The following is a 13,409-nucleotide window of genomic DNA, read 5'->3' on the forward strand; positions in this document are numbered from 1 at the left end:
TCTCGTTTGCTCGTTCCGGGTGAACACAACAAGCAATCTCATTGGATACCAAGCTGTCAATCAATGTGCTTTAACAAGCTCTGATTGGCTGGTTTTGTGGCACAAACGTAACGCGTGAGCAGAACTGAGCGAGCGCAGAGGACGACTCGAGCGAGCGAGAGCTAGATGTTGAGCAAACGAGATGTTGAGCGAGGGAGGGAGGAGTATCGCGAGCGAGAGCGAGATGTTGAGCGCGAGAATGCTATTGCGAGCGAGCAAAAAGGAATTTTGAGCGAGCAATTTCTTTTTCTGTGTTCTAACTCCATCGGCGCGCGCTCAAACTCTTATCATTACGCGCTCAATAGTTTTTTTCTTGCTCTCAAAATCTATTTTCGCTCGCTCAGTTTGATTTTCTCCGCTCATTTTTTTTTCCGCGCGTGCGTAATTGTGGCACAAATATGGCACCGAACTTTTGCAGTGGCTGTGGCAAGAGGCTTCAAGGTCTTTATGAAGACAACGAGCGTTCGTCGAGTAAGTAAATTAGCAAATCCTGACTTATAGCAGGAAGGTAGCTAACAAGATTGATTTGGTTCTCAGGCCCAAACAAGCACTTCCACAATTGAATCTACAGTTAAGTTGTACAATTATGACACTGACACAATGGCACTGAAACCAGTGTGTACTTTTAAAGCTTACACTCAGGCTTATTAACTCCCAACTCCAAATCTATGAAATTTGGGCGTTTCAACCGTTGGTCATCACGCATTTTATGAGTGACATGTAGCTACAGGTATTTGTCAGTGCCACCCGTGGTAGCGTTTCTCAATGGAGACCATACTTTTTTGCATTTTAACTTTGTGTCATTAAGTGTGGATAAGTGTTTCAGAAGACAGACAGACAGACAGATAGATAGATAGATAGATAGATAGATAGATAGATAGATAGATAGATAGATAGATAGATAGATAGATAGATAATGTTAATTCTGTTTGCATGTCTGTGGTGTATATTGTTGAACTTTCCTCTTTGCTTCCCCTTTAGCATCACGAACATTCGGTTCAGGGCTAACCCCAGAATTGAGCACTTTCCTGGAATACCGGAAAAATAACGAGGAAAGGCAAAATTTTACCTTTGGAAAACAAAAAAGAAAGATAATCGAAAAGAAGAAAGTTATTGTAAGTTGGTTATGACTCAAAGTAGTAAGCGTCTGCTTGCTAATATTGCCCATACAGAAAATTATGGAGTTAGGGTAGATTTACAAACTATTTGTACTGTTATTTTTCAAACCAACATTTCAAAATCCTTTTTACTGTGTTTAAAGATAAACGTAACGTAACATAGCAAGAGGAAATTGGGGATTTTTTGTAAATTCACATTTATTTAAATTGTATTACTTTTATGTTCCCTTGTACTGCCAACTACCGATACACATCTTTTTTCTTACAGATAAATATTGGCATGATGGCCATTCAGAATGGCTGTTTTAAGCCAAAGCGTGGCAAATCTCTTTCACTAGCAACAGACACAGACGCCACTGCTGGAAATCTGCTCACCCAGGCTGTAAAAAAAATGAAGGATTTTACCCAGGATGTGGATAGTGAAAATTTTCCCTGGGACACATTTACCCTTGAGAAATACAAGAAAGAAATAGGAAAGCCATTTCAACGAATCACTCTTTTTATCTGCCCGAAGAAGGACTATGATGAAGGTAAGCAGTGTTGGTGGGTATTTGGTTTTGTTACATGCGGCATAGTTTAAACATTTGAAATAATATTTGTTAAATAACACTTGGCTTGTGTTTTTTTTTTTTTTTTTTTTTTTTTTACAGCAAGCCCACTGACAGAAATAGATTACACTGAGTCTGAGACAGAGATTTTTGTAAGACATTCTACAGAATTTGATCTGGCTGATACTTTGGTAAGTACAAGTTCAACATTTTGATGATCATTTCTGTTGTTCTTGTACCTTTTACATTCACACCTATATTTAGTGTTTTTAGTTTAAATGAGATGTGTTTTACTGCAGCCATGGGAACCTCTGCACAATAGCAGTTCTTCAAAGGTGGGAGAGGCAGAGTAAGTTACTGTATCTGGAGACAAATCTTAGCCTAGTGTGTTTGTATGGAACATACTATGTGTAATATTAGGTTATTGGGGTTTACAATATTATATACAGTATCATAGTCATTGTTGTCTAAATACATGTTTGCAGCATCAATATACAGTATTATTTTATTATGTACAAAAATGTACTGTATGTTCTCTTAGGAAAGGTGCACGGGATCTCTACTCACTTATGAAGTGCAAAAGGTACAGAAGTATTGTTTTAATAATGCAGTGTAGAAGTGAAAGTCTACGTAGCACCCAGTATGCGTCAATTTTTTATCACTGCATTTCATCACATCCACAAGTCCATATATTATTAAATATCTATTAATTTTAATATTCAACAAAGGTAAATAATCTCTTGAAGAGTTAAAAGTTGTAAAAGAAACAAACAAAAAAGATTCTTTTTAGGGTTCATTTAAAATGCTCTTACCTCAGCAAGGTCATCATATATCAAACTTGTTGAAGAAATGTGATTTCTAGCAAAATAAAGGTACATGTAAAATTTTGTTAAAGTACCTTATACAAAAATCCTACTTTGCTGTACATCCAGTCATTGATTTAGAGCAAAATTGTTGTAATTTTGTGGAATTTAAAATTGGTAATTTTTGTAAATTAAGGTTATGGATTGTGGAGAAACAGGAAACAATCTCAGTACCATCAGACTCTTGCTATAGGTGAGTTGTCTATTTCATAACAATTTCTAAATGAGTGAAAGCTACTGAGTTCCAAAAATACAGCGAAATGGTAGCTCTTTCAGTCATTCACTGGGCAAATTTTAGTTGTATCAATTGCATATGTGTGGTTTTATTTGTATTTCTGCCTGTTTTGTTTATATTGTGTTAGTTGGGATGTTGCGAGAGGTGCACCAGAACATTTGGAGTCCAAAGAGGTGGTTTCAACAAAATCAATGTATATTCAGACAAAACTAAATTTATTGGTGGGTTTTTCACTCTTTCTTCCTGTTCCTGTTTCTCTTTCCCCTTTCTCTGCTTCTCTGTTCCAAGTCCTCGCCACTCAGTCAGGCCTTCTTTATTCAAGTGCTTTGAACAGCCACACTTATTGGGGTTGTAAGGCGTGCTGAGGGATGCCATGATTGGATAGTCAGCCATTTTTGGATGTGGCATTGGCTTCTGAAAATGAATGTAGCATCCCTACACTACATGTCCCTGTGCGATACCACAGTTTGTGTATGACTTTTTTACTTTGCAGAAACTACACTAGCCTGTTTGAACCGATTGTTATTGACGATGATGCAGATGAAGAGCTTACCGGTACTCCAAAGGAAACAAAAGATTTGCCCCCAGAAGATTCTGTGTTAGTAGTTTAGGTTCTAATCTTAAATAAAACAGCATTTATTTATGCTCTTAAATACAATATGAAGAACCTAAGAGTAGTTAAATAATTGATGTATATGAATTTAGGACTGGTCCGAATTATGATTTTCCTTTTTGTTTCTAGGGTAACAAGTTTTGGGGCAACAGAAGTAATTGCACAATTGGCACTGGCAATAAACCACAAGAAAGTCAGTCGGTTCAATATTACCAGATCCGATGTATGGGATGGCGCGATTCGAGGGTTTCGACGAACCTCATATCTGATGACAACGACTTGTTCATCAAGTTTAATGATGATGCTGGCTGCTTTGAAGAGGGGTTGGATACAGGTGGCCCAAGGCGTGAATTCCTCACCCTACTCATAAACCAGCTAAGGAATTGCTCCATCTTTGATGGACCTTCAGAAAGCCGTTATCTGGTGTACAATCCAAAAGGTAAGAAATGTCTTACTCCCGGAGTTCTACAACTGAACATGTCATGATAGTAATTTCTTAATATTTTGTTCAGTTTTTCAAGAGTGAATGAGGCTTCTTCTCGTTTGTTTGTTGTTGTTTTTTAACTTCCAATTAACTTTGGAATTAACAACGTTCTCTCTTGTTGCAACTTTAAGCAGAAGCTACATTACATATCCCTCAATTTCAAGAGAACTTTGGGAAGCTTGTCGGTGCTTCATTCAGGTTGCAGTTTGCTATATGCATTCAAGACATATGAGCGGATGCTGTGAAAACAACTTTCTCTTTGGATGCAAATCTTTGAAGTGCAATGAGTTAGCAATGGTAAAATTGAGACTTTAAAAAAGCTTACAGTTAACATGTTGTTTCTTGTTCTCTGTTATCAGCTTTCAAAGAAGATGAGTACTTTTTGGTAGGAAAGATAATTGCTGTTTCAATTGTACATGGGGGGACCAGCACCACATTTCCTCTCAAAGGACCTTCTCAACTACTTAATAGGGAATCAGTGTTTCAGTGCAACTGTGCATGTTGTAACAAATGAGGAGATAGGGAAAGCCCTACGTCAGGTCAGCAATTTTGATATGGGAAGTTGTGAATAAAACCAGAAAGCACTTGAAAACTATGCACTGAGCTTCTTAATTTGAAGTGTACCTGTGGTTATGAGAAGAAAAGGGGTTTGTCAGCTGCATCCAAATCCATTTTTTGTTTCAACAATATTATGTCAGCAAGTTTCAAGCTAAGAATTTTATTTTTGTGAATACAACATGAAGAAAGGTCTTTCTTTCCATCTGGTGGCAGAGATGTGACACGGCATTGTTGATTCCAGATCAGACTGCAATTCATCGCCACATAAATGTAGTTTTCATGCTCATAATTTGGCAAAACAGAGTCAATCTCTGTTTTCAAGAGATCATCAGCATTGTATGTGAAATTGCAAGAATGACTCAGATTTGTTTGCATCTGACCAAGAAAAAGAGCTGCTATGAATTAGAAACAATGGAAGAAAAGACCAGTTTATATGATGTCTCTGTTTAAATGTTGTCTGGACAAAATTGAACTCCAGCTTTTATCAGCTTACTTCAATACAACCACTGAAACAAAAAATGTGTTTGGATTTTCTTTTTATTGTCAAACACACATTCGCTTCTCACCAACACATGGATGCTATAAAGAATTGTTTGAGAAAATATTTATCTTGCAAGTTTGAAGAGGTAAAAATTAAGTTTTTTTTTTTTATTTTTTACCCTTATTTAACGTCTTTTTAAAAGGTCATAGAAGCAGAATCACAGGACTCTACAAGAAGTTATCATGAAAAACACTTCAATTTTTCAAACTGCTGGATGCCTCCGGCATGTAAAGTTATGTGAAAAGCAAACTCTTGGGGAAGAATACCTCAAATGGTATATCATTGACAGGAACCAATATGCCATTACGCGGTAAAAATCAACTTGTTTACTAGTAAGTCTATAGAATATGTAATGAGCTATTAATTGAGATTGATGACAAAAGACTTCGAACGATTTGTTTAAATAAGCAATGATTCTTCTCATAAAATAATAAATATGCTGTGGCGGCCTTGATACTGCCATATTGTGATGTATCACCAGTAAAATTTCATATGAACCAAGCTTTTTCCTTGACAGATTTACAGACGGACTGGCAAGCCTTGGCTTTTATTCTGCGTTACGGAAGTATTCAGAGGTACTGGCCCCAATATTGTGTCACTTAGACAAAGCCCTGACTGCTTTTGATATCGAGCAGATGTTCAAAGCAGAATTCAGTCCAGCAGGTAGCAACAGGAGGGTGAAGGAGATGAAAATACTAGGCTTTTGGGCGGATTACCTTATGGATGCAGAAGGTTTGTCATGGTTTGTTTTCCTTGAAATGTGTGGTTATTATAAATATCAAATGCATCTCAATTTTGATTTGATTTTTTCAGAGAAGGCTACAGTTGTTTCCCTGGAAGAGCTTTTAATGTTTGCTACTGGGTTAGCAGCTGTACCACCAGCAGGCATGGCACCCCCACCACACCTCGAATTTTTGACTGAATCTCCATTCCCTATTGCCAACACCTGTGCCAATACGCTGAAGCTACCACTACTAGACACATACAGTGCATTCAAGTCCAACATGGATTTTGGAATCCAAAATTCCCCTGGTTTTGTTTGTTCTTTAATGTTTTAGATTGTCACCAGTTGTTCAGCTTTTTAAAATGTTTATCTGGCCATGTATCTGTTAGACTAACTTTCACAATTGTTGTGTTTTAAATGTTCACATTTTTCATTGTAGATCGACCACCCTGTACTTGTTGCGGTGTTACTTGTTACTGTTTTGTTGCACATTTCTCTCCATCCCTGTGTGGCTCTCCTCACATGTAAATAAATAAACTAATAATTACCAAAAAGCGTAGCTCCATATTTGTTAAGCCTAAATTGTCTGTTTGTGTGTTCATCTGTTCGTGCCCAGTGGTTGACTGGTGACCAATTTAGAGTGCACTCTGCCTCTCGCTCACAAATTGGAAGGGACAGGCTACAGTCTATCTACATCCCTGCGATCCTACTGAAGAAGAGAGCAGGGATCTCAATCCTAGTCCTCAAGAACCTGGGTGTTATATACAGTGCATATCAATAATGATAGTAGGTCAATACTGAAAGTCATTAATTTATGGTTAAATCATTACTTTTAGTGAAAGCTAAACACTTTCGAACTGCAAATCCCTAAGCTTTATATAGGTTAAAAAACGTCACACCAAGATTACTTTGCCATGTAGTACAATGTAGGAATCAAAAGGTAATTTTTATTTTAAATCGTGAATTTTTACTGTAAGAGTTGATTCGTGAAAAACAAGCAGCAAAATGACAATGTTAATTCTTGTTTTTTATTTTCCTTATACTATAGGTAAATTAAAAAAAAGAACATTTGAAGTGTACCACCAGACTGGATAAATGACAGACTACACAAACTCACACTTGTGTCTATAACCCAGCTACATCCTTAAACCTAAAGTACAGTTCTAATGCTGACTTCCAGTCCCATGTATGCTGAATTCCATTTCGTTGGACAGCCTGCTGGACGTATTCCTGAATTGGATCAGAGCATGAGTCAAGTCCTTGCCTTGACTCGGGGAACATGTCCAATTCCCTCTCCTCAACAGCAAAACCACAGTCTCTTGAACCGAATCTACAAAATGACAAAATGCCGTCTGTTAAGCCCAAGTTTTTTTCAATTGAGTTCAGCGTGCGCATACTTATGTTGATGCCATGATAAGTCTTCATCATATCCAGTATCACGTCATATGTATGTCCTGACTCAAAATACTGTTTGATAGCGGCCACGTTAGAATCTGTATTAATACTCATTTTTTTAAGGAAATGATTACGTGCCGTGAAATAACTTCCTGCTCAAATACAAAGTCAATTTACGTCCAATCAAGTTGCCCCTCCTCGTCCAATCAGTCGTGAATCCACCATTCCCTCCCGCCCCACCATTTCCGGTTTGGTCTTTAAATAATAGTGTTTCTCGAAATGTTGCGTGCGTTTCTCGAAATGTTGCGTCCATTTGTGAAAATGTTGCGTGCGTTTCGACTTTTGTAAAAAGTTTTTTCTTTTCTGTTTTTGCGTTTCGTTTTTAAAATTGCGTTTTTCTTTTGTTGTTTTGTTTTGTCTTTTGAAATGTGTTTTTCTTTCTTTGTATTGTTTCTTGAAATGTTGCGTGCAATAAACTTACACCCTGAGAAGAAAATCTAAATTTCGACATTGGTATAACTACACGGTCATAGTATATATTTCAATAACAATTCAATAACAACAGCATTAGAAAACAAACACAAAGTTGAAATTTGAACCATTTTAGGGGTGAACATTTGTCTTATAAATTTGCCATTTCTTTTCCATCAACAAAGGCTCGCGCTCCCATGAAGTACTCAGCTTTACCCTCCTTACATGCCTGCTCCACTCTTGGCCAAAGTTGATTGTGTCTTTCGCAATCCTTGGGAGTGAGGTCTTCCTTGAACTTCAGTCTTCTTGTCATCAGGTACTCAGAGCGCTTTGCTGCCTTCCAAACAACATCCCGAAAGTGTCTCATGGGAACTGTATACGGGGTGCGAGATGGGGAGGAAGGTTGGCGTGGTTGCGGAGGTGGAGGACAAAAACAAAAACAGTCCAAAGGCACCTCTGGTGCCAAACGAAATGCATCCTGAGGGTGAAAGTCCGGAGGCCGAACCGGGCGCCAGATGAGATGGGCCCGGTGATGCAAGTCAGGAGGGCAACCTGGGCTCCAGCGCAGATGAGCCCGGCGGGGTGAGTCAGGCGGGCGACCCAGTCGCCAGAGCAGATGAGCCCCATGGGGCCCGGGCACCAGAAGGCCAACACCCGGCCACTCCAGGCAGGCTTGTGCCCCAGATGCCCCTGGAGATCGGCAGGCAGAGGCGTCGGCAGGGCTCCTTCTGGCGGAGGCGTCGGCTTCAGGCAGGAGCAGAGGTGTCGGCAGGGCGCCTTCAGGCAGGAGCAGAGGCGTCGGCGGGACACCCTTAGGCAGGAGCAGAGGCGTCGGCGGATGCCTTCAGGCAGGAACAGAGAAGTCGGCGGGGCGCCTTCAGGCAGGAGCAGAGGCGTTGGCAGGACGCCTTCAGGCAGGGGCAGAGGTGTCGGCAGGACGCCTTCAGGCAGGGGCAGAGGCGTCGGCAGGGTGCCTTCAGGCAGGATACGAGGCGTCGGCAGAGCGCCTTCAGGGAGGAGAGGAGGCGTCGGCAGGGCATCTTCAGGCTGGAGCAGAGGTGTCGGCATGGCGCCGTCAGGCAGGAGCGGAGGCGTCGGCTGGACGCCGTCAGGGAGGAGCGGAGGCGTCGGCTGGACGCCGTCAGGCAGGAGCGGAGGCGTCGGCTGGACGCCGTCAGGGAGGAGAAGAAAAGAAAAAGGCACTAGTTTGAGACCAGCTAATGTGTAAGTATGGGGCAAAATAGCACATTAAAAAAATTCACAACAATTTTTCTGTAAACTGTAAACTGGAATATATATTTGTCAATGTCTTCAGGAATAGATTTACATCCAATATGTGAAATTGTGAGAAGATCAGATCATCTGGGTCAAATTACAGCAGCCTTTACTGGTCCGATAAAACTTCGGCATGAAAATGGACCTAGAGGCCACGCCCATTATCAAAACTTCGTAAATTTGGCGGAGGTCAGCAAGGCTGTCTAGAGGCTTGTCAGACTTAATTTCAGCGAGATTACTTCAAAGGGCTCTGCTAAACACATAAAAACGTTTAAAAAAAAGCTATATTTTTGGCTGCCACTAGGTGGCGCTCGCACTATGACAAAATATACATTAATAGGTGTATTAGAGGGCAGCGGTAGCTGCTCGGGCCCTAATTATAATCCGGAGAAAAACAAGAGGGCTCTCGCAGCGGGCCCCAATAATCCGGAGAAAAACAAGAGGGCTCTCGCAGCGGTAGCTGCTCGGGCCCTAATAATAATAATAATAATAATCCGGAGAAAAACAAGAGGGCTCTCGCAGCCAATTTCCAGTTAAACTGCTCAAACAGGATGAGCACAGAGGAAAAATTTAAATCTTATGGTTATTGTCCCTGGTGACACAAGAAATTTGAAACAAGTATTTTGAAGCCCCGCCCTCATCATATATGTTAGATGATCTTGGCGAATTTTTGCCCAGGTGTGCCCCTATGTCAGATAATTAGGCACGCCAAATTTGAAGTTGATCAGGTCAAGGGTTTCGGTACCGAGAAATGTTCAACAACGGGCCAAATGGCACATTCCACAGTTGATAACTCTGGTTCTGTACATCCTAACACATGGTGCTCTATTATGTTTTTGTTGGTCTTGAGGTATTATATATGCATAAAAAATTTCATAGCTCTAGGTCAAACAGGTCCGAACGGTCTGCTAGTTTTAAAATCATCTGGGTTCAATGACAGCAACTTTTGCTGATTTTGGGAAAACTCTTGGGAATTTGAGGTGGCGTATAGACAACCCCCTTCTTCACAAAGTAGTAAAAAGAAACCCTTTTCCTCCAAGTCTCGATGCTGTTCAGAAGAAAATTTCAGTTCATTTACTCTTACGGGCTTAGCACAATACATGAACGTTTTCTGTAACTAGGTGGCGCTACAATAAATTTGAAAAATAACCATGCAGATATTTTATAGCTATGACTAGTAAATTTTCTGTAAAGTGTCAGATTTTTTTAAGTTTGGACATTGGAGTTGTCAGGGTTTTTATTGCTCATGGTGAGGGAAATGTGACTTTGAAACATGTAATTTGAAGCCCTGCCCCCATCATATATGCTAGCTGATCTTCACAAAATTTTGCCCAAGTGTGCCCCTATGTTAGACCAGTGTTTCCCAACCTTTTGATCACCGTGGCACAGTCAATGCCTTAAATTTAGACTGCGGAGCGTTTTTGTCCACTTATAATTTTAATCGCGTGAGGAGAGGGCAGGGGAGTATAGCGAGCTTGCTGTCCACGGTATGGAAGAGTACTACTACATGAGTAGTACATGAGTACTACATGAGTACGCTGCCAGGCGCTAAACCGCACAAGCACACAGATTGGATAATTTCCTACGGCACACCTGACAATATCTCACGGCACACTGGTTGAAAAACACTGTGTTAGACAATGAGGTTTACCAAATGTAAAATTGATCGGGTCAAGGGTTTCGGTACCGAAAAATGTACAAAATTGGGCCTAATGCTACATTTAACTGTTGATAACTCTGGTTCTATACATCCTAACACATGGAGCTCTATGATGTTTATGTAGGTCTTGAGGTCTTACAAATGCATAAAATATTTCGTAGCTCTAGCTCAAACGGGTCGGAACTGGCTGCCGTTTTAGGATCATCTGGGCTCAATTACAGTAAGTTTAGCTGATTTGAGCAAACTCTGACTTTGGGGTTTTATACAGACCACCCACTTTATCACAAAGTCATAAAATTTGGATACCTAAATTCTCCAAGAAACAAAAGCCCCCCCTCCAAGAAAAACAAGAGGGCTCTCGCAGCAGTCGCTGTTCGGGCCCTAATAATAATCTGGAGAGGAACAATAGGGACCTCACAGTGGTTGCTGCTCAGGCTTTATTAATAATCTGGAGAGGAACGATAGGGAACTCGCAGCGGTCACTGGTCGGGCCCGAATAATAATAATAATAATAATAATAATAATCAGGAGAGGAACAATAGGGACCTCGCAGCGATCGCTGCTCGAGCCCTAATAATCTGGAGAGGAAAAATAGGGACCTCTCAGCGGTCGCTGCTCGGGCCCTAAAAATAATAATCTGGAGAGGAACAATAGGGACCTCGCAGCGGTCGCTGCTAGGGCCCTAATAATAATCTAGAGAGCAACAATAGGGACCTCGCAGCGGTCTCAGCAAAAAAGTTACCTTCACAGCCTTCAGGTTGTCTTTTGGTGGTGTTTTTTTTCTTTTTGAAATGTGCTCATCTCCTTCTCTTTTAGACTCCAGAAAGTCTGAAATGGTTCTGGTATACTTTTTCTAGGAGCCTCTACTTCAAAGAGTTCAGGGGTGGGCAACTTCAGCCCTCGAGGGCCGGTGTCCTGCATGTTTTCCAGTTTTCTCTCCTAACACACCTGATTTAAACCATTAGCTCATCAACAAGCTCTGCTGGAGCTTGAGAATAATCCTAATCATTTGAATCAGGTGTGTTTGAGAGAGAAAACAGGAAAACATGCAGGACACCGGCCCCCGAGGCCTGGAATTGCCCACCCCTGGTATAGATTGTACATTCCCTAAACTTAAATAAAACAAAAAAAGAAACATTAACTCCACTTGTGCCAGGTTTATCAACATCACACAGGAATTTGATGAATTTAACAAACAAGAAAAAGGTCACATTTCAAATTGATACTGGAGCTGATTGTAATGTCATGTCAGCAAAAACATTTAAGATGTTTGATGTAGGCGGCAGGCTGCGTGCATCTACATGCAAGTTGGTGGCATACTCAGGCCACAAGACAGAGCCATTGGGCAAAACATGAGTCAGATGTTTGTATAGGGGTCAAACTCCAAGTATTGACTTTCAAATTCTGAAGAGAGATGCTCAAACTATCCTAGGAAAAGAAACAAGCACACAGTTAAAAATGGTGAAAAGGCTATATAGCTTTGGAAAGTATAAAAAGAGTATGAGCATCTGTTCTCAGGGCTTGGCTGCTTACCAGGCGAGCAAAACGTCAAAATAGACCCAGATATAAGACCTGTGATACATGCACCCATGATACATGCACCCAGAAGGATCCCAGTTGCCATGAGGGACAGGGTGATTGAACATCTTAACCATATGGAGCGTATGGGTGTGAGTACAAAGCAACATGAGCCAACACAGTGGATGAACGGTGTGATGAGAGTGGTCACACCCAAGAAGATACGGATTTGTGTGGATCCTGAAGATCTGAACACAGGAAGTGAGGTCGTGCATGCCAACTGCAAAATACTTTTCTGTGTTGGATGCAAACCAGGGACTTTATCAAACAAAATTGGAAAAGGAGAGCTCCAAGCTGTGCACCTTTAACACACTCATCGAAAGATACCGCTTCAAGATACTTCCATTTGGCATCTCATCAGCGAGTGAGGTGTTTCAGAGAACTGTGGCTCAGATGATCGAGGGGTTGGAGGGTGTGGTCAACATTATTGATGATCTGCTGGTGTGGTGAAACATTTTGGAGCAACATTATCAGAGACTGATAAAGCTGCTACAGAGAGCAGACGAGAATGGCCTGAGGTTCGATAAAAGCAAGTGCAACTTCAGGATGATAGAAGTCAAGAACATCGGACATACACTCAGTGTGGAGGGTCTTGTTGTGGAATTTTTAGGATTTTTGGTGGGAATAGTAAAATAGTCTGGAAAAACAAATTGTCCATTTTTATTTGAAGTTTCAAGAACAGCGAAGTGGTCTGCAAAGGAGTGTGCAGGGATAAGTAAAAAGAAAGATTCTTATACAGTCACAGAGTGAATGCCTACAAAAAAAAAAAAAAAAAAAAACAGAGTGGAAATAATTAAAACAAAGGGAGGCAATACCTTTCAAGGATGTCTGGCGACACAGACAGTTCTCCCATGTATGTTAAGTGAACGGGCTTTTGTTAAAACCACAGCCAGGTGGTCAATGAACAATAAAACATTATAATAATATAAGCTAAATACTAATTTTCCGTTGCAGTCTGAAGCCGGACCAGGAAAAGATAAAAGTCATTGTTCAAATGCCCCCACCTAATGACAAGCCAGCATTAATGAGGTTCTTGCAAATGATTCAGTACCTTGTGAAATTCATTCCCAATCTTTTGGAAGTGTGTGTTCCTCTGAGAACTTTCCTACACAGAGAGACAGACTGGCACTGGGAGGAGCCTCAACGCAAGAGGTTTGAAATGCTGAAACGGCTGATCACAGAAGCTCCAACTCTAAAATATTATGATGCCAAGAAGACTGTGACGCTGTCTGGGGATGTTAGCGCTGAAGGAATCGGGCTCTGTAATACTGCAAGATGAGCGACCTGTAGCATATGGCTCAAGGGCG

The 13,409-nt window shown here is 40.8% G+C and overlaps 1 protein-coding gene and 1 long non-coding RNA gene across 14 annotated transcripts; one reads left to right on the plus strand and one right to left on the minus strand.

Moving 5' to 3' along the window:
* The first annotated feature begins 145 nt into the window (after positions 1–145).
* On the plus strand, positions 146–6,266 carry LOC148430251 (uncharacterized). 13 transcript variants are annotated; one of them, XM_088434360.1, is made up of 13 exons: positions 146–510; positions 1,021–1,154; positions 1,426–1,687; positions 1,808–1,896; positions 2,005–2,054; positions 2,247–2,288; positions 2,705–2,761; positions 3,297–3,401; positions 3,546–3,855; positions 4,260–5,309; positions 5,517–5,574; positions 5,655–5,731; positions 5,813–6,266. In XM_088434360.1, exons 1-9 carry the CDS (start codon positions 438–440, stop codon positions 3,784–3,786), a joined length of 1,053 nt encoding a protein of 350 aa, XP_088290486.1. In that variant the 5' UTR covers positions 146–437; the 3' UTR covers positions 3,787–3,855; positions 4,260–5,309; positions 5,517–5,574; positions 5,655–5,731; positions 5,813–6,266. The 13 variants fall into 13 exon arrangements, with proteins under 13 accessions (XP_088290486.1, XP_088290503.1, XP_088290458.1 ...); XM_088434377.1 differs by having other exon boundaries at positions 4,260–4,439; XM_088434332.1 differs by having other exon boundaries at positions 4,260–5,574.
* Positions 6,267–6,729: 463 nt separating this feature from the next.
* Positions 6,730–7,266, minus strand: LOC148430252 (uncharacterized). Its single transcript, XR_015867628.1, has 2 exons — positions 7,121–7,266; positions 6,730–7,053 (listed from the first exon to the last, which is right to left on the minus strand). It is a non-coding gene; the product is annotated as an uncharacterized LOC148430252 (long non-coding RNA).
* Positions 7,267–13,409: the final 6,143 nt, after the last annotated feature.

This window comes from Hippichthys cyanospilos, chromosome 1 (assembly GCF_059441005.1).
Source record: "Hippichthys cyanospilos isolate Australia breed blue-spotted pipefish chromosome 1, RoL_Hcya_1.0, whole genome shotgun sequence".
NCBI classification, from domain to species: domain Eukaryota; kingdom Metazoa; phylum Chordata; class Actinopteri; order Syngnathiformes; family Syngnathidae; genus Hippichthys; species Hippichthys cyanospilos.

What these genes read in the sequence shown, in the direction of transcription:
- LOC148430251 (XM_088434285.1), top strand. Translation starts at nt 438, where the DNA reads ATGGCACCGAACTTTTGCAGTGGCTGTGGCAAGAGGCTTCAAGGTCTT. An exon ending in GAAGAAGGACTATGATGAAG is followed by an intron (nt 1,688 to 1,807) that starts GTAAGCAGTGTT and finishes TTTTTTTTACAG; the next exon opens with CAAGCCCACTGACAGAAATA. An exon ending in TCACTTATGAAGTGCAAAAG is followed by an intron (nt 2,289 to 2,704) that starts GTACAGAAGTAT and finishes TTGTAAATTAAG; the next exon opens with GTTATGGATTGTGGAGAAAC.